At 42.4% G+C, this 16,059-nt stretch overlaps 1 protein-coding gene across 1 annotated transcript in view; it reads left to right on the forward strand.

The window, feature by feature from the left end:
• LOC104029298 (dystrobrevin beta) overlaps positions 1-11,705 on the forward strand; it is a 55,411-nt gene extending 43,706 nt beyond the window's left edge. The window contains exon 8 of the mRNA XM_075708416.1: positions 11,577-11,705. Coding sequence (XP_075564531.1) covers positions 11,577-11,705 — 129 coding nt within the window. The remainder of the gene's footprint in view (positions 1-11,576) is intronic.
• The last annotated feature ends 4,354 nt before the right edge of the window (positions 11,706-16,059 follow it).

Here is a 16,059-nt window from a genome sequence, read left to right on the forward strand (position 1 = left end):
AATGAAATGGCGCGGGTTGTTGCGCGATCCCGACTGCAGGACTGTCAGAGCTATCCCTAGCTTGAGCACGGACCAAAGAGCGCTCTCCCGAGCAGCTCCTAAGGGGAGGCTTAGGTGTTGACACAGGCGCGGAGCCAGGCCTACTAGGCAGCCTGGGTGCAGCCACCTTGCCTTGGAGATCAAGAATTCAAACTATCTGCCATCAGAACCAGGTTTCTGGAACGGTTTCCTTCCGTGCTTTTCATGTAGAAGGAGAAGAGGAATTGCATGTACAGAAGTGACACTAAAAGCACAGAACTGGAAGTAGAAGATTACTGGAAACAGAGAAGATCCTGGGAAACAGAGCTTTTACAGAACAAAAGGAAAGAATGTATGAAAGAAAATAATGATGGTTGGGAACCTTGAAAGAGACTAGATTTTAAAATCTTACGTAACAAAAACATTGATACATACATACATTGATACTCAAGAGGCAAGCGCAGGTCAACCAGGAGATCAGGCCCAGCCAGCATGGGTTCATGAAAGGCAGGTCCTGCTTGACCAACCTGATCTCCTTCTATGACCTGGTGACCTGCCTGGTAGATGATGGAAAGGCTGTGGATGTCATCTACCTGGACTTTAGCAAAGCTTTTGGCACCGTCTCCCATAATATTCTCCTTGGGAAGCTGGCAGCCCATGGCTTGGACGGGCATAGTCTTCGCTGGGTAAAAAGCTGGTTGGGTGGCCAAGCCCAGAGAGTTGTAGTAAATGGAGTTAAGTCCAGTTGGTGGCCGGTCACAAGCGGTGTTCCCCAGGGCTCTGTTTTGGGGCCAGCCTTGTTTAATATCTTTATCGATGATCTGGATGAGGGGATTGAGTGCACCCTCAGTGAGTTTGCAGATGACACCAAGCTGGGTGGGAGTGTCGATCTGCCGGAGGGTGGGATGGCCCTGCAGAGGGACCTGGCCAGGCTGGACCCATGGGCCGAGGCCAACTGTGTGAGGGTCAACAAGGCCAAGTGCCGGGTCCTGCACTTGGGTCACAACAACCCCATGCAGCGCTGCAGGCTTGGGGAAGAGTGGCTGGAAAGCTGCCTGGCCGAAAAGGACCTGGGGGTGTTGGTCGACAGCGGCTGAACATGAGCCAGCAGTGTGCCCAGGTGGCCAAGGAGGCCAACAGCATCCTGGCTTGTGTCAGGAATGGTGTGGCCAGCAGGAGCAGGGCAGGGATCGTCCCCCTGTGCTCGGCGCTGGTGAGGCCGCACCTGGAATGCTGTGTCCAGTTTTGGGCCCCTCAGCACAAGAAGGACATTGGGGTGCTGGAGCGTGTCCAGAGAAGGGCAGCGGAGCTGGGGAAGGGTCTGGGGCACAGGGCTGGTGGGGAGCGGCTGAGGGAGCTGGGGGTGTTCAGCCTGGAGAAGAGGAGGCTGAGGGGAGACCTGATCGCTCTGCAGCTCCTGACAGGAGGGGGCAGGGAGGGGGGTCGGGCTCTTCTCCCAAGGAACAGCGATAGGATGAGAGGAAATGGGCTCAAGCTATGCCAGGGGAGGTTTAGGCTGGAAATTAGGAAAAATTTCTTTATGGAAAGGGTGGTCAAGCATTGGAACAGGCTGCCCAGAGAGGTGGGGGAGTCCCCATCCCTGGAAGTGTTCAAAAAACGGGCAGAGGTGGCACTTGGGGACATGGTTTAGTCTAGTCTACCCTTGATTGGTTTAGTGTGGACTTGGTAGTGTAGGTTAATGGTTGGGCTGGATGATCTTAAAGGTCTTTTCCAACCTAAACGATTCGATGATTCTATGATAAAAACAATTGGTCCAGAAGTCTGTAGAAGGAATTTTAGTAGCAGCAAATTTGGCTGTTTTGCACAGAAACAAGATGTAAGTCATACTAGCAAGAAATTGCAGGGGTAGGTGGAATGGAAGGAACACTTTTGAAAGGTGTGCTTACGTAAATGTCACGTTTATAGGAGGTTTGTGCAGTGCAGCTATGGAGTTATGCCTGGGCATGAGCCACAAGAATATAAGGCATGAAGAGCGAAGGAGATATTTACATTTCTTGTTCAGCATAGTCAGAATCCAAATCAAAGAAAGATGAAATTAAGAGGCTAAAGGTTACCTAAAGGTGAACTAAAGAGAAAAGACGGAAATCGAGGACAAAAATGGAGAAATTTGAGGGATTTCAGTAAACAATAAGGCAATCAAAAGGAGCATTTATGTTCGTGGTCTAAAGCAATGTTTCTGGCTCTAGCTCTAGAAACTTATTTCCGAGCCTTTTCACCATTTTCTGTGGTTTTTTTAAGCAACAAAGTGTTTTAAATGGACTGAAAAATTCAGGGATACATAAAATACTGCTACATACTAAACAATAAAATACAACATTAAAATACTACTGCATACAATGCTAAAATAGTACTATAGACTGGGTAGTCTCCTATAAACTGAGCATGGAAGAGGGATTTTTTTAAGAGAGAAAATCTTAATTCTCTTACATTTTTTTAATCTTTTTTTTTAACTATTGCAAGTCTTAATGTGTGTTAATTTTCTGAAAATTGAAAATTAGTCTTAATTTTAAAAAATTTATTTTAGTTTTGGAGTTGGACTGTATTACTGCTAGGTAAATGACAGACAATGAATTCTGGCAAGTGGTGAGGCCAGGAAGTCTGAAGTGTCTTCTTCACGTCAGTCTTCAGTAGGACACTTCTGCCTTCCCTAGCCGGGTGACTGGTACTGCTGGTAAAGCAGCAAAACTGAACCTGGTAAAAAGATGAACATCCAGCAAAGGGAATGAATTTGAAGGTGTCTATTCTGGATCACTTAACGTTTCCAAAAAAAGATGCAGTTCAGTACGGAAAATTGCAAAGTTCTCAGGTGGGACTAAGCAGCCACAGAGTTTCATGAAGGATACGTGGCTGGGGAGCAGGTCTGCAGAAGAGAGCTTGGGGAATACGGTTGCTTATGAACTGAACGTGCATCCGCAATGTCAGACTGTTGCAAAAACTCTGTATCGGTGCCTAGAAAGGAAGACGTGACTGCAAAATGCCCATCGTAACTCTTCCGTTCTGCTCAGCACTGGTGCAGCTTCAGCTGAACTAGCGTGGCTGACTCGTGTGTTTTCTCAACAAGAATTTCTTGAGTGAAGACCCAAAGACTCCTGCTGACCAGATCTGGAGATTAGCTGGTACTTTGATACAATAAAAAAAGAAATTTATTTTTCCTGGGGTTTCAATCCAGCCAGATCTAGTTCAGTCTTGTATAGTGTATTTTCAGAGTTTTGGAGGCCTAAGACCCAGAATAAGCATTAATAATAAGTGTTTTCTTAAGGTTCTTTTTCCTGAAATTCTGAAGTGCCTTTGATAATTTTTTGATACTATAAGTCACATAGTATAGTGATTTTAAAAAAAATATATAAAAGAAATATATAAAGATATGTATATATTAGTAGAGTGGGGTTTTACATGTATGCATGTAAGTTCTGGTAGAAGTGTTATTTTGAAAGAGAGGTTTTGCTGCGTGAACGCACTGCTTGTTGGGGCCTGTTTGGGAGGAAAAAAAAACTTCAAACACTTTCCAAATTTTTCCTTCTGGCCTATTTCAATTTTGTTTTTATTAAATAGACTTAAACACTGATTCATTAAGTTATGTACACGCAGCAGAACTGAAAATCAAATTGTTCATTTTGAAAGCGTGTAGATTAGTCATTGTTCATTCTGTTTGTTTATTTTTTTGTTTAGTCTGCTAAACTTAAGCAGTCTGTCATCCATAAATTCCAGGTAAAATGTTAAAAGAGCCGAATTACCCTCAAGGCTTGTACCCTAGGGTATGAGTTTTGATGGCTTGTTACCAACTGTAGTTGAGGTAGAATGCTCTTCCTGCTATAAATAATGGAATGTTTGTTATTTATAAGCACCCTGAAGGTGGTGGCTTTGGAGTATGTATCAACAAAGCAAACAAATGTTTAGTTGTTTCTATAGTGATAATATCTATGGCTTCCGCTGGGAAGTCATTATACTGGGTACTAATCGAATCCAAACCAGAAGACAGACCCTTTTATCTACTGAGTTAAAGTCTAGCAATACTGTAAGTAGCTGTTAATAAGATTTTGTTCTCAAAATTACATCTCTTATCTTTCTGGCTCATTTAATTTCCCATTTAGACTACCTTAAAGTTATTAAAAATTTTTGAACATGTTTTTATTCAGTCCCCCAGAAACAAGCCGAAAAGGAACACGGTATTAAATAACGTGCTCTGCATCCCTGTCACGTTGCTGTCGACGTGTGGACTTTCACCATCACATGGGCTCCTGTTTTCAAATGGCGTGGAAAAAAAACCAACCCTCCTTTCATAATTCAGCGTTTTCCAGTAGAGGGCACGCTGCCCTCGCACAGCGGCAGAGGACAGCCCTGGCCATCTGGGGTGACCCAGCACCTTCTCTGCTGAGGGCTGGAGGCAGGCGTGTGCGCTTTACCTTCCTGCTCGCAACGCCATTTCCGTATACGCATTATACGCGCTTCGCTTACCGTGTTGGCTTCTTTCTGCTCAGTCCGCTTGGCTGCTTAGTACAGTTCCTCTCCTGGGAGAAGAGGGAAAGTCCTCTGTGCGCTGACTTGGAAAATTTTTTTTGCCTGTTTACCCATTTTCAGTATAGAAGAAGGGTGGATATGCTGCCTTACTTTGTGTTTACACCCTGTGGAGTTCACAGTGACGGTATTACAAGTGATACCAGCAAAATGAGGCAGATATTGGCGGGGGCAGAGGGAAAAGAGAGAGCGAGAAACAGATAACTTTAAAGCCTCATTTTCAAAGAAGTGTTCTTGCCAACCAAGTTTCAATTCAGTTTTTATTGCCTACAAATTTCTAAGCCCATTGTAACGAGTGTTTGGTAGACCCTTTTGGTAGGGGTGGATGTGATTTATGAATAGAGAATTAGCAAAAGGTAGAAAGACAACCTCTGGTGAAGTAGTTCGTAGTTTCTGGCTTTTTAATTCCATGATGGAAGTTGGGTGTTTGTTTTTTGGGTTTGTTTGGGTTGGTTTTTTTTTAACAGATGTAGCCTTTCATGGGAAGGCAGGTGAACAGAGACAGGATCTATAAACCATTCTGAAATGAAAAGGATCTGGCAATACACAATACACAGGCAATGGGTTTTCAAACACATGGAACATCACAGTTGCATTTTACTGATAATTTCTCACGTCTTTTGCACATACAACGCAGTTTTTCAGTGGTATCTGTCAAAGCCATGCTAGTTTTCCCCGCAGCAAGCGGTCAGTCCATTCGCATTTGATGGACGTACCTCAGCCATGTTTGTGTGGGTCTGGGCAGCTCCAAGGGTAACGCTTGTCCGCATGCAGGCGCAACGCAGCTTTGCCTACGCTTGGTTAAGAACGTACGCACTCACCACTTGCCGTTTTCTGGGAGGTCCCTTCGTATTATTCCTAATCTCCCAGGATAGTGAGCTGGATCCCCGCTATCGGAACGCAGCCGCGAGCAGTGTGTGTGTCTGGCTGGTCAGGCAGAGGCAGAGCCCGCGCGGTGCAGCTACCTGCTGGCATCTGACTTTGGGTCTCTGCAGAAAATTAGTTGAATAGTTGTTCCTAGTACTTAAAATGACTTTTATTTATAGACTCATTGCGCACTTATGCAGGCGTCGCTACAGAAGTTATATTTTAGAGGTGGTGGAGTCCCCATCCCTGGAAGCGTTCAAAAAACGGGCAGAGGTGGCACTTGGGGACATGGTTCAGTCTGGTCTACCCTTGATTGGCTTAGTGTGGACTTGGCAGTGTAGGTTAATGGTTGGACTGGATGATCTTAAAGGTCTTTTCCAACCTAAACGATTCGATGATTCTATGATTTTCTTCATGCTTTGTTTATAACTAAGTTGGGTAGAAATGTGATTGTTTATTAAATAAAAATGTAGAATCCAGGGCAGCCCTTGACTAATGTGTCAATGATACATTTACTGAAATAACCAAACCCCGAGTGTTTGGTTTGCATTTGATTCTAACTGGGGATGAGTGCCATAGGGAGAGTGATTCAATGGTTAATAGGAAAGGTATTTTAACCTTACCTTGTGGCTATACAAGCAGAATGTCAGATCACCTGAAGAGCGTACAGTGCAAAGCAGGATCTCCTTCAACTTTTTTACATTACAAAAGAGAACAAATATTCCAGCCTCTCAGAAGTATTTATTTTACTTTTTTTTTTTTTTTTTTTGAGCTTTCTCTGAAACCTGGAGAAGCCAGGTATGCTTGCTGGTAGGTAGGCACTGTTTTGGGTCATGAAAACTGTGTTTGCTGCTACTTATGAACTTAGGTAGCACCGCTGAGGAATGTGGTTTTGCAGCTTACTGCTGCCGTCGCCGCAGAAAGCGTGCATGCCGGCCAGTGCTGTGCCAGGAGAAAGACGGCTTTTATAATATTCGCCTGATCTGTTCAGACCTCAATTTCTTGTTCAGCTGAAAAAGTTATGAAAATGGATCACCTAGGAAGTGCTGGTGGAAGTGGTGTTATAGAAACAGTTCTGGAATATCTGGATTCTTACATAATTCAGTAGCCCGCCTCTGGCTCTGAACTTCATGGGTGTTTCAGACAACAGGAAACCTAAAAATGTGAATCTCAAATAACCAGCTCAAAAGGAAGGGGATCCATTGGGATGTCTGGTAACCACGTACTGAATTGTAACTACGTAGAAGCTTCATTGATTCCTTAAACACTTACAGTAACTGGTGGCAAATGTTTCTCACAAGTTTAATTATTCTGTGCATGATGAAAAGCAGAAACTGTTTCTTTTGAATATTTATTGATAGACTTGGGAAGAAGGTAAGTATACTCCACTGATAGGTCTAGATCCGTAAAAGGCTGAGGGAGTTTGCTGAAAAAGGAATCTCAGAAAGGCTGTAAAATTTAAAAAGATTTGTTGTGCTGAAAAGCAGGAATTCTGCAAGAGAAAGCACTGCACTTGTTCCTTACTAACGCACTCAAAACTGTAAAGCGGTGCTGGCATATTGCTACAGCCAAACTGATACCTGCGTCTCGTGAACCTTTTGGACTAATGTGGAGAAGCAGCCTTTCATGAATGCCTTGGCAATTAAATGATCAGTGAAAGGGGAAAGAAAATTGCTATATGACTTAACAGTTTGGAGGAAAACCAAAACCATGAATACCTGTGTCCAGGAAGGTTGCTGAAACTTTGTGTCCGGATAAAGAGCACGTGTTTCATTTGTGTGCCTGACTTCTTTGGGATCATCAACCACACTTACCATCAGACTGCTATAATAGCCACAGCAGTGCAAATCCTGCTGAGTCATGTACCGTGCCCATTTAGGAAGTAAAGCAAAATGCATTGCCTGCTAGCCGTTCCCAGGAGAGCGTGTGGGTGAAGCTGAAGGCAGAGCAGCGCGCTGTTGGCTGGCTTCTACGGTTAGGCTTCTGTACCAGTGTCCTGGTTTCGGCTGGGATAGAGTTAATTTTCTTCCTAACAGCAGGCATAGTGCTGTGTTTTGGATTTAGTAGGAGAAGAATGTTGATAACATGCTGATGTTTGTAGTTGTTGCTGAGTACTGCTTATGCTAGTCAAGGACTTTTCCAGCTTCCCATGCTCTGCCAGGCGCACAAGAAACTGGGAGGGGGCACAGCCAGAATAGTTGATCCAAACTGACCAAAGGGCTATTCCATACCATATGACGTCATGCTCAGTATATAAACTGGGGGGGGTTGGCCGGGGAGCAGCGATCGCTGCTCGGGAACTGTCTGGGTATCGGTCAGCGGGTGGTGAGCAATTGCATTGTGCATCACTTGCTTCGTGTATCATTATTATTATTATCATTATTATACTGTTACTATTAGCATTACTATTTTACTTTATTTAAATTATTAAACTGTTCTTATCTCAGCCCAGGAGTGTTTCTCACTCTTACTCCTCCAATTCTCTCCCCCATCCCATCGGGGTAGGGGGAGTGAGCGAGCGGCTGCGTGGTGCTTAGTTGCTGGCTGGGGCTAAACCACGACAACCAGAAGGAAATGTTAAGTGGTTGAAAGCCTTTGAAAATAAAGGCACACCAGACTGTTTTCCAATTTAAATCTGAAGATAAATAAGACCATAAATTGGACTCTAGGATGTGTGAAACATTTTTCAAAGTCTGAAATCCTTTATTAGTTTTAACTACTTATGTGAAGTTGAAATGTATTAGTCCTGGGGATTTTGCAGTTGTACATCCAAGTTCCGAGCTGACTGAGGTCCTGTTGTGATGGAAGTTACAGATACTTCATAAACCAGAGTTTGCCCCCAGCTATTTACAAATACAGATTAAAGTCAAGAAGAAACAGGATGAACAGCTAGGGAGGAAGAAGGTGGTAAAAATACGGTAGTGCTAGTGATGGGCAGGTGGATGGAGTTACCTGGGGAGGTTGGCAGCGGTTGGTGGCGTCAGCGATGGGGAAGGGGGTTGTGTAATTTGTGGGCTTGCGGTGGCGGAGGAGAGGCTTATGTTACTCCAGGGCTTGCTCTTTGTGGTTTCTGCTTTTTTGAAGGGAAGAGTATCCCATCCTTGCAGAATGCAAAGGTGTTTACAGATGATACCAAACAGGTAGGAGGTCAAGATTAGTGACAATGATGAGAGAGGTAGTTTTTATTAGAAATTTCTAAAGTAGAGCTCAGCTAATTGGAAGAAAAAACAGCTATTTCTCAGGGAAACGAGATACCCGTAAGAGGTATACTTGCCCGTGAAGTGGCATGCTCATTCAGCCTGCTGCGCTCTTTTCACTGTCAGCTGCACTGAGAAGCATTATCAAAAAGTTGGGATCAATGGAAATTATCTTTCCCCTATAATTTTCAGAAAGTGAAGCTGTAGTGGTGGCTCGATTGTACAGCATTCTAGACAGCACTGCATTTGTTTGACAAAATAAATGGTGGGGTAGCACAATAGGATATAGTGTTTGTTACCACAATGAAAAAAAAAACCAACAACTTTAAAATGGCCTAAAAATACTGCAAAGAGGAGGTCACAGAAAAGGCAGGCTGAGAACAGGTGGTCTGTGCAGAAACCAAAAGATGAACAGGGTGGAAAGTAGGAAATATTCTAAAAGGAGAAGAAGTGGAGAACAAATTGAGAGAGAAATGAATGTGGAAATTTTCAACATGTAGAAGAATTCATTTAGGAAAACTAGAGTTTTACTTTCGGTATCATCACATTAGTGTGCACAATTTAAATGTTACTGTGGACTTAGTAAGAAGAAATATAAAGATCAGATTGTGTTTTTCATAGGATTTCAAAATAATTAAAGGCTGATGGTCATCTGTAGAACCTTTCATAGTGCGAGTGCCATGCGCTTCAACACTGTTTGCAAGGGTCATCCATGGATTGCAATCTACCAGGTTTTCTCAACACATGGAGAAAAAAAAAAAAAAAAAGAGAGAAAAGCAACCCATCAGCTTACCATCAGAAAGTGTTTTCAGCACTTACTGTTTAGTGAGTTAGTAAGCTGGCGTGCTTCTGAACGTGCTGTTTTACAGAGCTCCCTATAGGAGACTCACCTGAAGCAGTTAATTATCTCGACATCCTTCCTACGGAAGCCCTTCTTGGTGAGAGGAGATAAGAGTCTTACACACATCACAAGATTTCTGCAGTGGTACTTTGATAGGGCCAAGACTTTCTGTCTGCAAAAGCCAAGGATAATCTATTGGGAAGATCAATTGCCTGTTGCACCTGGTATCTGAAGGTGGTTTAGACGCCTTGCTCTCCCCGGCCTTCATGCATTCTGCTGCGTCATGGGTTGCATCTGTGGGCCGATGAATAAAAATTCCAGAATCTAAAAGGAATTAGGCTGCAACATATTGAATAATTGGTTTAATTTGTGAAACAGTGTGGTGTCAATATTGTAACCAGGCCAGAGTACACGTCGTAAAGCGGTATTAGATGCTTGTGGGGGCATGTGACTGGAATTTGACTGTAGCTGCCGCTTGGATCTTCCCTGACATGTACGCCAGGGAAGAATATGATCATGAGTAATTCTTTTTTCCCCAAGACTACATTCATCGTGAGTTCAGAGGCAGCCTCCATTCATGGGTTTTAGAGTTCTCAGTTAGCGTTGACTTTGAGTTGTAAGGTAGTTGAAGGAGGATAATAAATCTTCAGTTAAGAAGCAGCTATCCTAATATATCCTCACAGGCATCCAGCTCATCTTTCTTTCCTAATTTGAAAGGATTTTTTCTCTTTTTTCATTGTTTTACGATTGATATTAGTATTTTACTTTATACTTAAAATGCATCCCAATCTACTACAAGCCATGTCAATCTGCAGAGGGAATAGCTTCCTCACACATAGGTTCTCCGCTCAAAGAAGCCTTTATTGCCTGTTTTATATTGCCAAAGCCAAGAGGCCCAGAGCTGAAGATTCTCACTGGTTTACTAATTACTAATTGTTTATTTCATTGTTAGTAAATATTAGTAATTGTAAGTAATTGCTAGTTACTAATTTATATTAACTGTAACTATATGTGTAACTCCTGTCCTGGGTAGCCTGGCCTCCTATTTAAACCAGTGTTAATGTGAATTTTAATTTGAATGTGCCTTGAGAATTGGCCCTAATTCCGCTTTGGAATGTCTTACAGGAGTAGTAAAAAAAATTACATAGGAGTAATTAGCCACTAGGTTACACATACATGGACTGTTCGTGAGTTGGATCAGAAAAAGAGAACTGCCAGGTCACTTCTGAGCTCTCATAAAAGCATTATCTGGCCGCCCACATCACTGGCGTGAGTTCAGTGGATGTAATAACATTTTAAGACTTAATTTTGTACATCAACATTGGACTTAAAACACATTTTAAGCGCGTGACTCAGGCCGGATATCCATTCTTGTGTGTTTGGCAACACTTGTCACCAGCCTTTCAGTTTTTCTTAGATGATCCTCGGACAGTTGCTCCTGTGAGATTAGTTGGCACGACCAAGCAAATTTGTGAAAGAAAATAAGGAAACCGGTCATTCATATCTATCCTAATACATGGTTTCACCTTGGCTTTGCCCATAAGGAACAAAAAAGGTGAAAGTTGTCTTTCAAAAACAATTGCCTTTGCAAAGGACGGAGGGAGGGGGGATAGCGCCAGCCGTCTTGATTCCAGTAGCTGGGAAATGCCAGCGGTGCTGGCAGTGGGTACGCCTGTGCGTGCAGGTTATTTACCGGCTCCTGCACCGCGTCCTTTGTTCTTCCCCTGCCCTCCCCCCAAAACACAATGCCTGCGTTCAGGAGACGTTGGGAGTAAGTATCAGAAATCCCTTAATTGGCTATGATTGCCCCTTGATTGAATTCCTGATAGAAACGCCAGACAATTGCTTTATTTCTTCATCTTACATCCTTTTGTTAAGCTACTTTCATTTTTCAATATTATAGCACAACCCCCCCCCCCCCCCGAACTCTTTCACCTGTGTAATGTCTGTACTAATTTCTCAGGTATGGTATAAAGTAACTGGATATTTCTGAATATTCTAGTAGTGTGCATTTTTTACACTTCTCCGTTATTTACACTTCTGCATTAATCTGATTGCACATATTACCCTGCTCTTCATAACAGTCAACTCATTTTTGTCATTCTTTTCAAAAACAGAAATCACCTGCGAAGAAGCTGAGCCATGCAATTAGTAAATCACTTGGTTGCGTACCAAGTAGGGAGCCACCTCGTCCTGTATTTCCTGAGCAGCCAGAAAAGCCACTTGATCTTGCACATATAGTGTGAGTATCTATTTTAATCTATTTTTCACTTAATCAGTGACGCAAAGCAAGGTATTTGTGGCTGTATTTGACTTTGGAATAGGCTCGCAGAAAGGAGCCCTTAGATGAGAATTATAAAGTTGTAATGCCGTAACTGTTGTAAGTGTTTCTCTGAAAAATTATTTGAAACGTACTGTTTTGTTAAGAATATCTTGTTAACAAGGAAGGAGATAACGGAATATGTTTATGTGCAGTTAGACTAAGGCCTGACTGTATATTCTACTTGCATCTATTCGCGTTTCAAAGTACTAATCAATCTTACCTTTTGCACATCACCATATTGAATCAGACTCTATTTTCTCATTTATTGTAGATTAAAATCATATAAACAAAACAATGTTAAACATATTTACTTGCAAGTTAATGTTGCCTGGTGCTAGCAGTGGCCAGATACTAGGTTTAGCTTGTTGCTGCTGCCTGGGAACATTGGCTTCACATTCTTATTTGTCTCGCTGAGAGGTTTGCTGTGTTTTTCTGCTCAATGGCATTATTGTTACCCTTTCGTTCCGACCTCACTGTCGAACCGATGGAATGATTTTAATGAAATACCATTGTACTGGTGTTGGTTTGAACGGACTTGAAATCAGTCTGCTTCCCCAATTTGCCAGTTTTCGCATCAAAAGCAGAACCTGAGACAAAAAAAAAACCCCAAACAGATTCTGTTGCTGTATATGTATAATAAACTAAGGCTCCAAATAGATCTGTTTGTGTCCTACAGAGTCTTGAGAAAAAGTCTCGGTCTTTTCATATATCTAAATTCAAGCAAGTGCTGTAGAGGAGAGAGAGAGAGAGGAGCAAAGCAAACGGATATAATTTATGCCAAACAGAGGACTTCGTTTTCATGAGTATTGAGTAATTTGCAGTTCTGAGAGTAAGTGGAGTTGATGCACTTCTGGTTTTCTTTTGACGTCATAAATACCAGATTCTTCTTGAACTGTTTTCTCTGTCAAAATTTCTGAATGGAGAACAGAGGTATTCAAATCTGAGTGTCTTATAACTTCTGACAGTTCAATATTAGGATGTGCTGCTTCGACCTTTCCTAATGCCATATGACTTTGGCTTTTCTGTACACTCCTTTAACAGTCGTGGCAGTCATTAAGAAAAAGCTGGCAGCTAGCTTGTCAAAATATTGGAAAGGTGAGAACTGTAAAGCTTATCGTAGCGTGGTAAACCACTCGTGTGCCTTACTTTTGTGAAAAGCATAGAAGATCCATAACTTGGCATGGAAGAGTAGTTGCAGTGCTAGACTCCTTGACAACATAGTTTTGAGCTTTACCAATTTCTGCTCAGCTGTGTGATTGTTTTTTTCCAGATCTTGCATCACTGAATATTTACCAACTTTTATAATGCTTGCTTTAGTCCTGTGCAGTGAGGGGAGTTGATCTGATTTAATGAAATATAATCATTCTGATTGTGTCTGTGAAATTGCACTCAAACTTAAAAAAAAACCCCAAAAGTCTGTTATGCTACTGTTCGGTTCAGAGCTGAAGTCTGTGTTCTCCTAAATGGATGGCTTATTAGACCCACAAGGACAAGGTTGTGCGTTGTCCACAGAAATAGCTCCACACATTGGCCGGGGTGTCTTGTGGAGCTCGTCGCTTAGCTTTAAATCTGGATTTTCTGTAGTAAGTGTGCTGCTCAGCCTCATAGAAAACAATTTCATGTTTGCAGTCTTATCAGATCATGAATCCATTCACGTTTTTCTTTTTAGACTTTTCTCTGTGCTGCTTCCATGTTGAAATGCACTAACATTCACAAGAGAAAATTAGTTACAGTGTAATACTTCTGTAAAAAATAAAAAAATATGTGATTGTGTAAGCACAGTGTATGAAAATAATTACAGCAATGGTATTGTGACTGCTCGCGTGTGAAGGAAGGCTGCAGAAACTGGTCCCAAAACTACGAGCCAAAGTTTTAGTTCTGACAGAGATTACCAAGTTTGAATTACTTCTGTCTTTTGCTAGGACTCATTAATTTGTTAACAGATCAAACACGTTTCATTCCTCAGCTAGACGAGGAATGGTAAAGGAAAAGCGGGTGGCTTGCTTCTGTGTTTTGGGTTTTTCATCCATGCCCCATTGAAGGTGCTGGTAGAGAAGTGCCTCCAAGCTCCCTTTTTGCTTCCAATGAGGAACAGACTATCCCTCGACTTACCAGCCACGGCATTGCCTTTTTCCTGAGGCGGTCGCGGACGGCAGCAGCGGTGGGAGCCAGCTGGGGAGCTGCTGGCTTGGGGAGATGGACAGGAGGGTGCCCAGGGCAGCCCGGGGAGCCTGGCAGGAGCGGTGGCCCTGGGGACGTGCGGGTGGGGGCACGGCACCTTCTGCAGTGACTGGGACCGCTGCCCGGACACTCTTGGCAGCAGCGAGACAGCTCGGAGACATCCGCTCTGTGCTGCCAGCTTTAATTTAAAAAAACAAAAACAAAGTGTGCCCTAAGAAGCCAAAGTATTGGGGGACACTGCCTAATACTACATGAATGACTGCGGGAACAACAGATAATGGTCTGGTGCAAAAATAATGTAAGCAGGTGATTTATATCAAACACTAAATCGCATGAAAATAAAATGAACATAGGACTAAGATGACCTACTGCTTTTTATATAAGTGATATAAGACCTTTGGGATTTTCTGTATAAGTGAGATAAAATAAAAATCTTTTTCAAAAAAAGCACACACACGCACATACACACAGTTTTGAAGTGTGAAAAGCGACTTAGCCAGCAGAGATTCTTTGATAGAACTCAACTTATAAAGAGGAATTGCTCAGGGCCGCAGTGAGTTATTATTTAGGTGTCAGGGATCATGACTTGGTTACATTTTTTTCATGTAAACGAGGTGCACATCAGCATCTAAACAAATGCTTTAGAGGAGACTGTCTCGCAAAGCTGAAATAAACCTCAACTGAGTAAATAACGTGAACGTAAAGATATTAATAATTAGGAAGAGTTTACAAATACTTGGCTAAATGTTCCAGGGAGAACAAGGCTTGGAAGGGAAGAAAAAACAGCTGTACTTGTCAAGGGAAGGAGAAAGACAAAAACTGGTAGCAAAGAGTGTAAACTCGTGGTTTAAAAGTTATTGCGGAATGGTTTTCAGGTTGTGGTTTGGCAGGGGGGCAGCAGTTGTGCAATACGCTGGTGGCGAGGTACTCGCCTTCCAGAGATAATCCAAAAGGACGTTGAATTGCACCGTCTACGTTTTCAGTCCAAACTGCATTTTGAAAGAATTTCTTAATTTGGATACTTGCTGCTGATTGTTGATATGCCTTGGAGCATTGGAAAGCTCCCAGAGGACTGGAAGAAAATTCCTATGATCTCATCTCTTTTTTTTCAAGGCGGAGGAGGGGGACGGGGAATGAAGTCAAACAGGGCAATCTCTGACATGTTATGTTTACCAACATGACTTTGATGGCGAATAAAATAATTGAGCAGTAGATAAGCTATTTTGTTGATCGGTAAATAAAAAGGTAACTCGTGCCAATCAAGCATAGGCTTTTGGCGGTTTGGTGTAGTCAGACTCGGTTTGTATCTTTTTTTTTTTTTTTTTTTTGTGAGACTAATAAAGTGATATTGCTGGCATAATGCATTTATTGTGAGCATTGAATAATTTAGAAAACGATAATCGATACGGCGCATATACAGCCGACTGGAAAAAAAAATTGTTTAGCTCGATGTCCTCAATGGAACTGCAAAAAGAAGGCTGCCGAATAGGGGGTGTTTTCAAGTGGAGCCCTGCAGAGATCAAGCCTAGCTCCTCTGCTATTAACATTCGTTTTCATGACCAGGAGGAAAACCTATAAAATCACTCCTGATAGGCTAGATAGGCAAATGAGAAAAATATTGGAGGAATAAAGAAGATTAAAAGGACGGTATGCTGGGCAGAATGACTCCAAAAACATTTTTGGAGGTCATGGTATGCAATTGGCTGAATATGCATTTTCAGGGTGATTTTGTAACCGAGGATGCTAACAGGATCTGGGAGTGCCAACGGGAGAGTTCAGCCTTTGTGCTTGGTGGTGGCGGGATCCTTGTCAGAAAACTCTGTAGCTACGGCACCCACAATCGAGACAAATGTTGAAAGAGCAAAGGCTTTGAGAAGGTCAATGAAAATGATTAAAGGGCTGGAAATAGATGTGGGAAGATGCATAGCTTTACATCCAAAGACTCAAGTAATGTAAGTATAACACACAGAGGTTAAGGAATGATTTGATATTTCTAAAAATACCTATCCTAGAGAAATTACTACAATCCCAGGGAGCTTTAGCAGCTGGGCTTAATGAAAGGCATAGACCAGAACTGGAAGCTAGACAAATTCAGA

Source organism: Pelecanus crispus, chromosome 3, assembly GCF_030463565.1.
Source record: "Pelecanus crispus isolate bPelCri1 chromosome 3, bPelCri1.pri, whole genome shotgun sequence".
In the NCBI taxonomy this organism is placed as follows: Eukaryota; Metazoa; Chordata; class Aves; order Pelecaniformes; family Pelecanidae; genus Pelecanus; species Pelecanus crispus.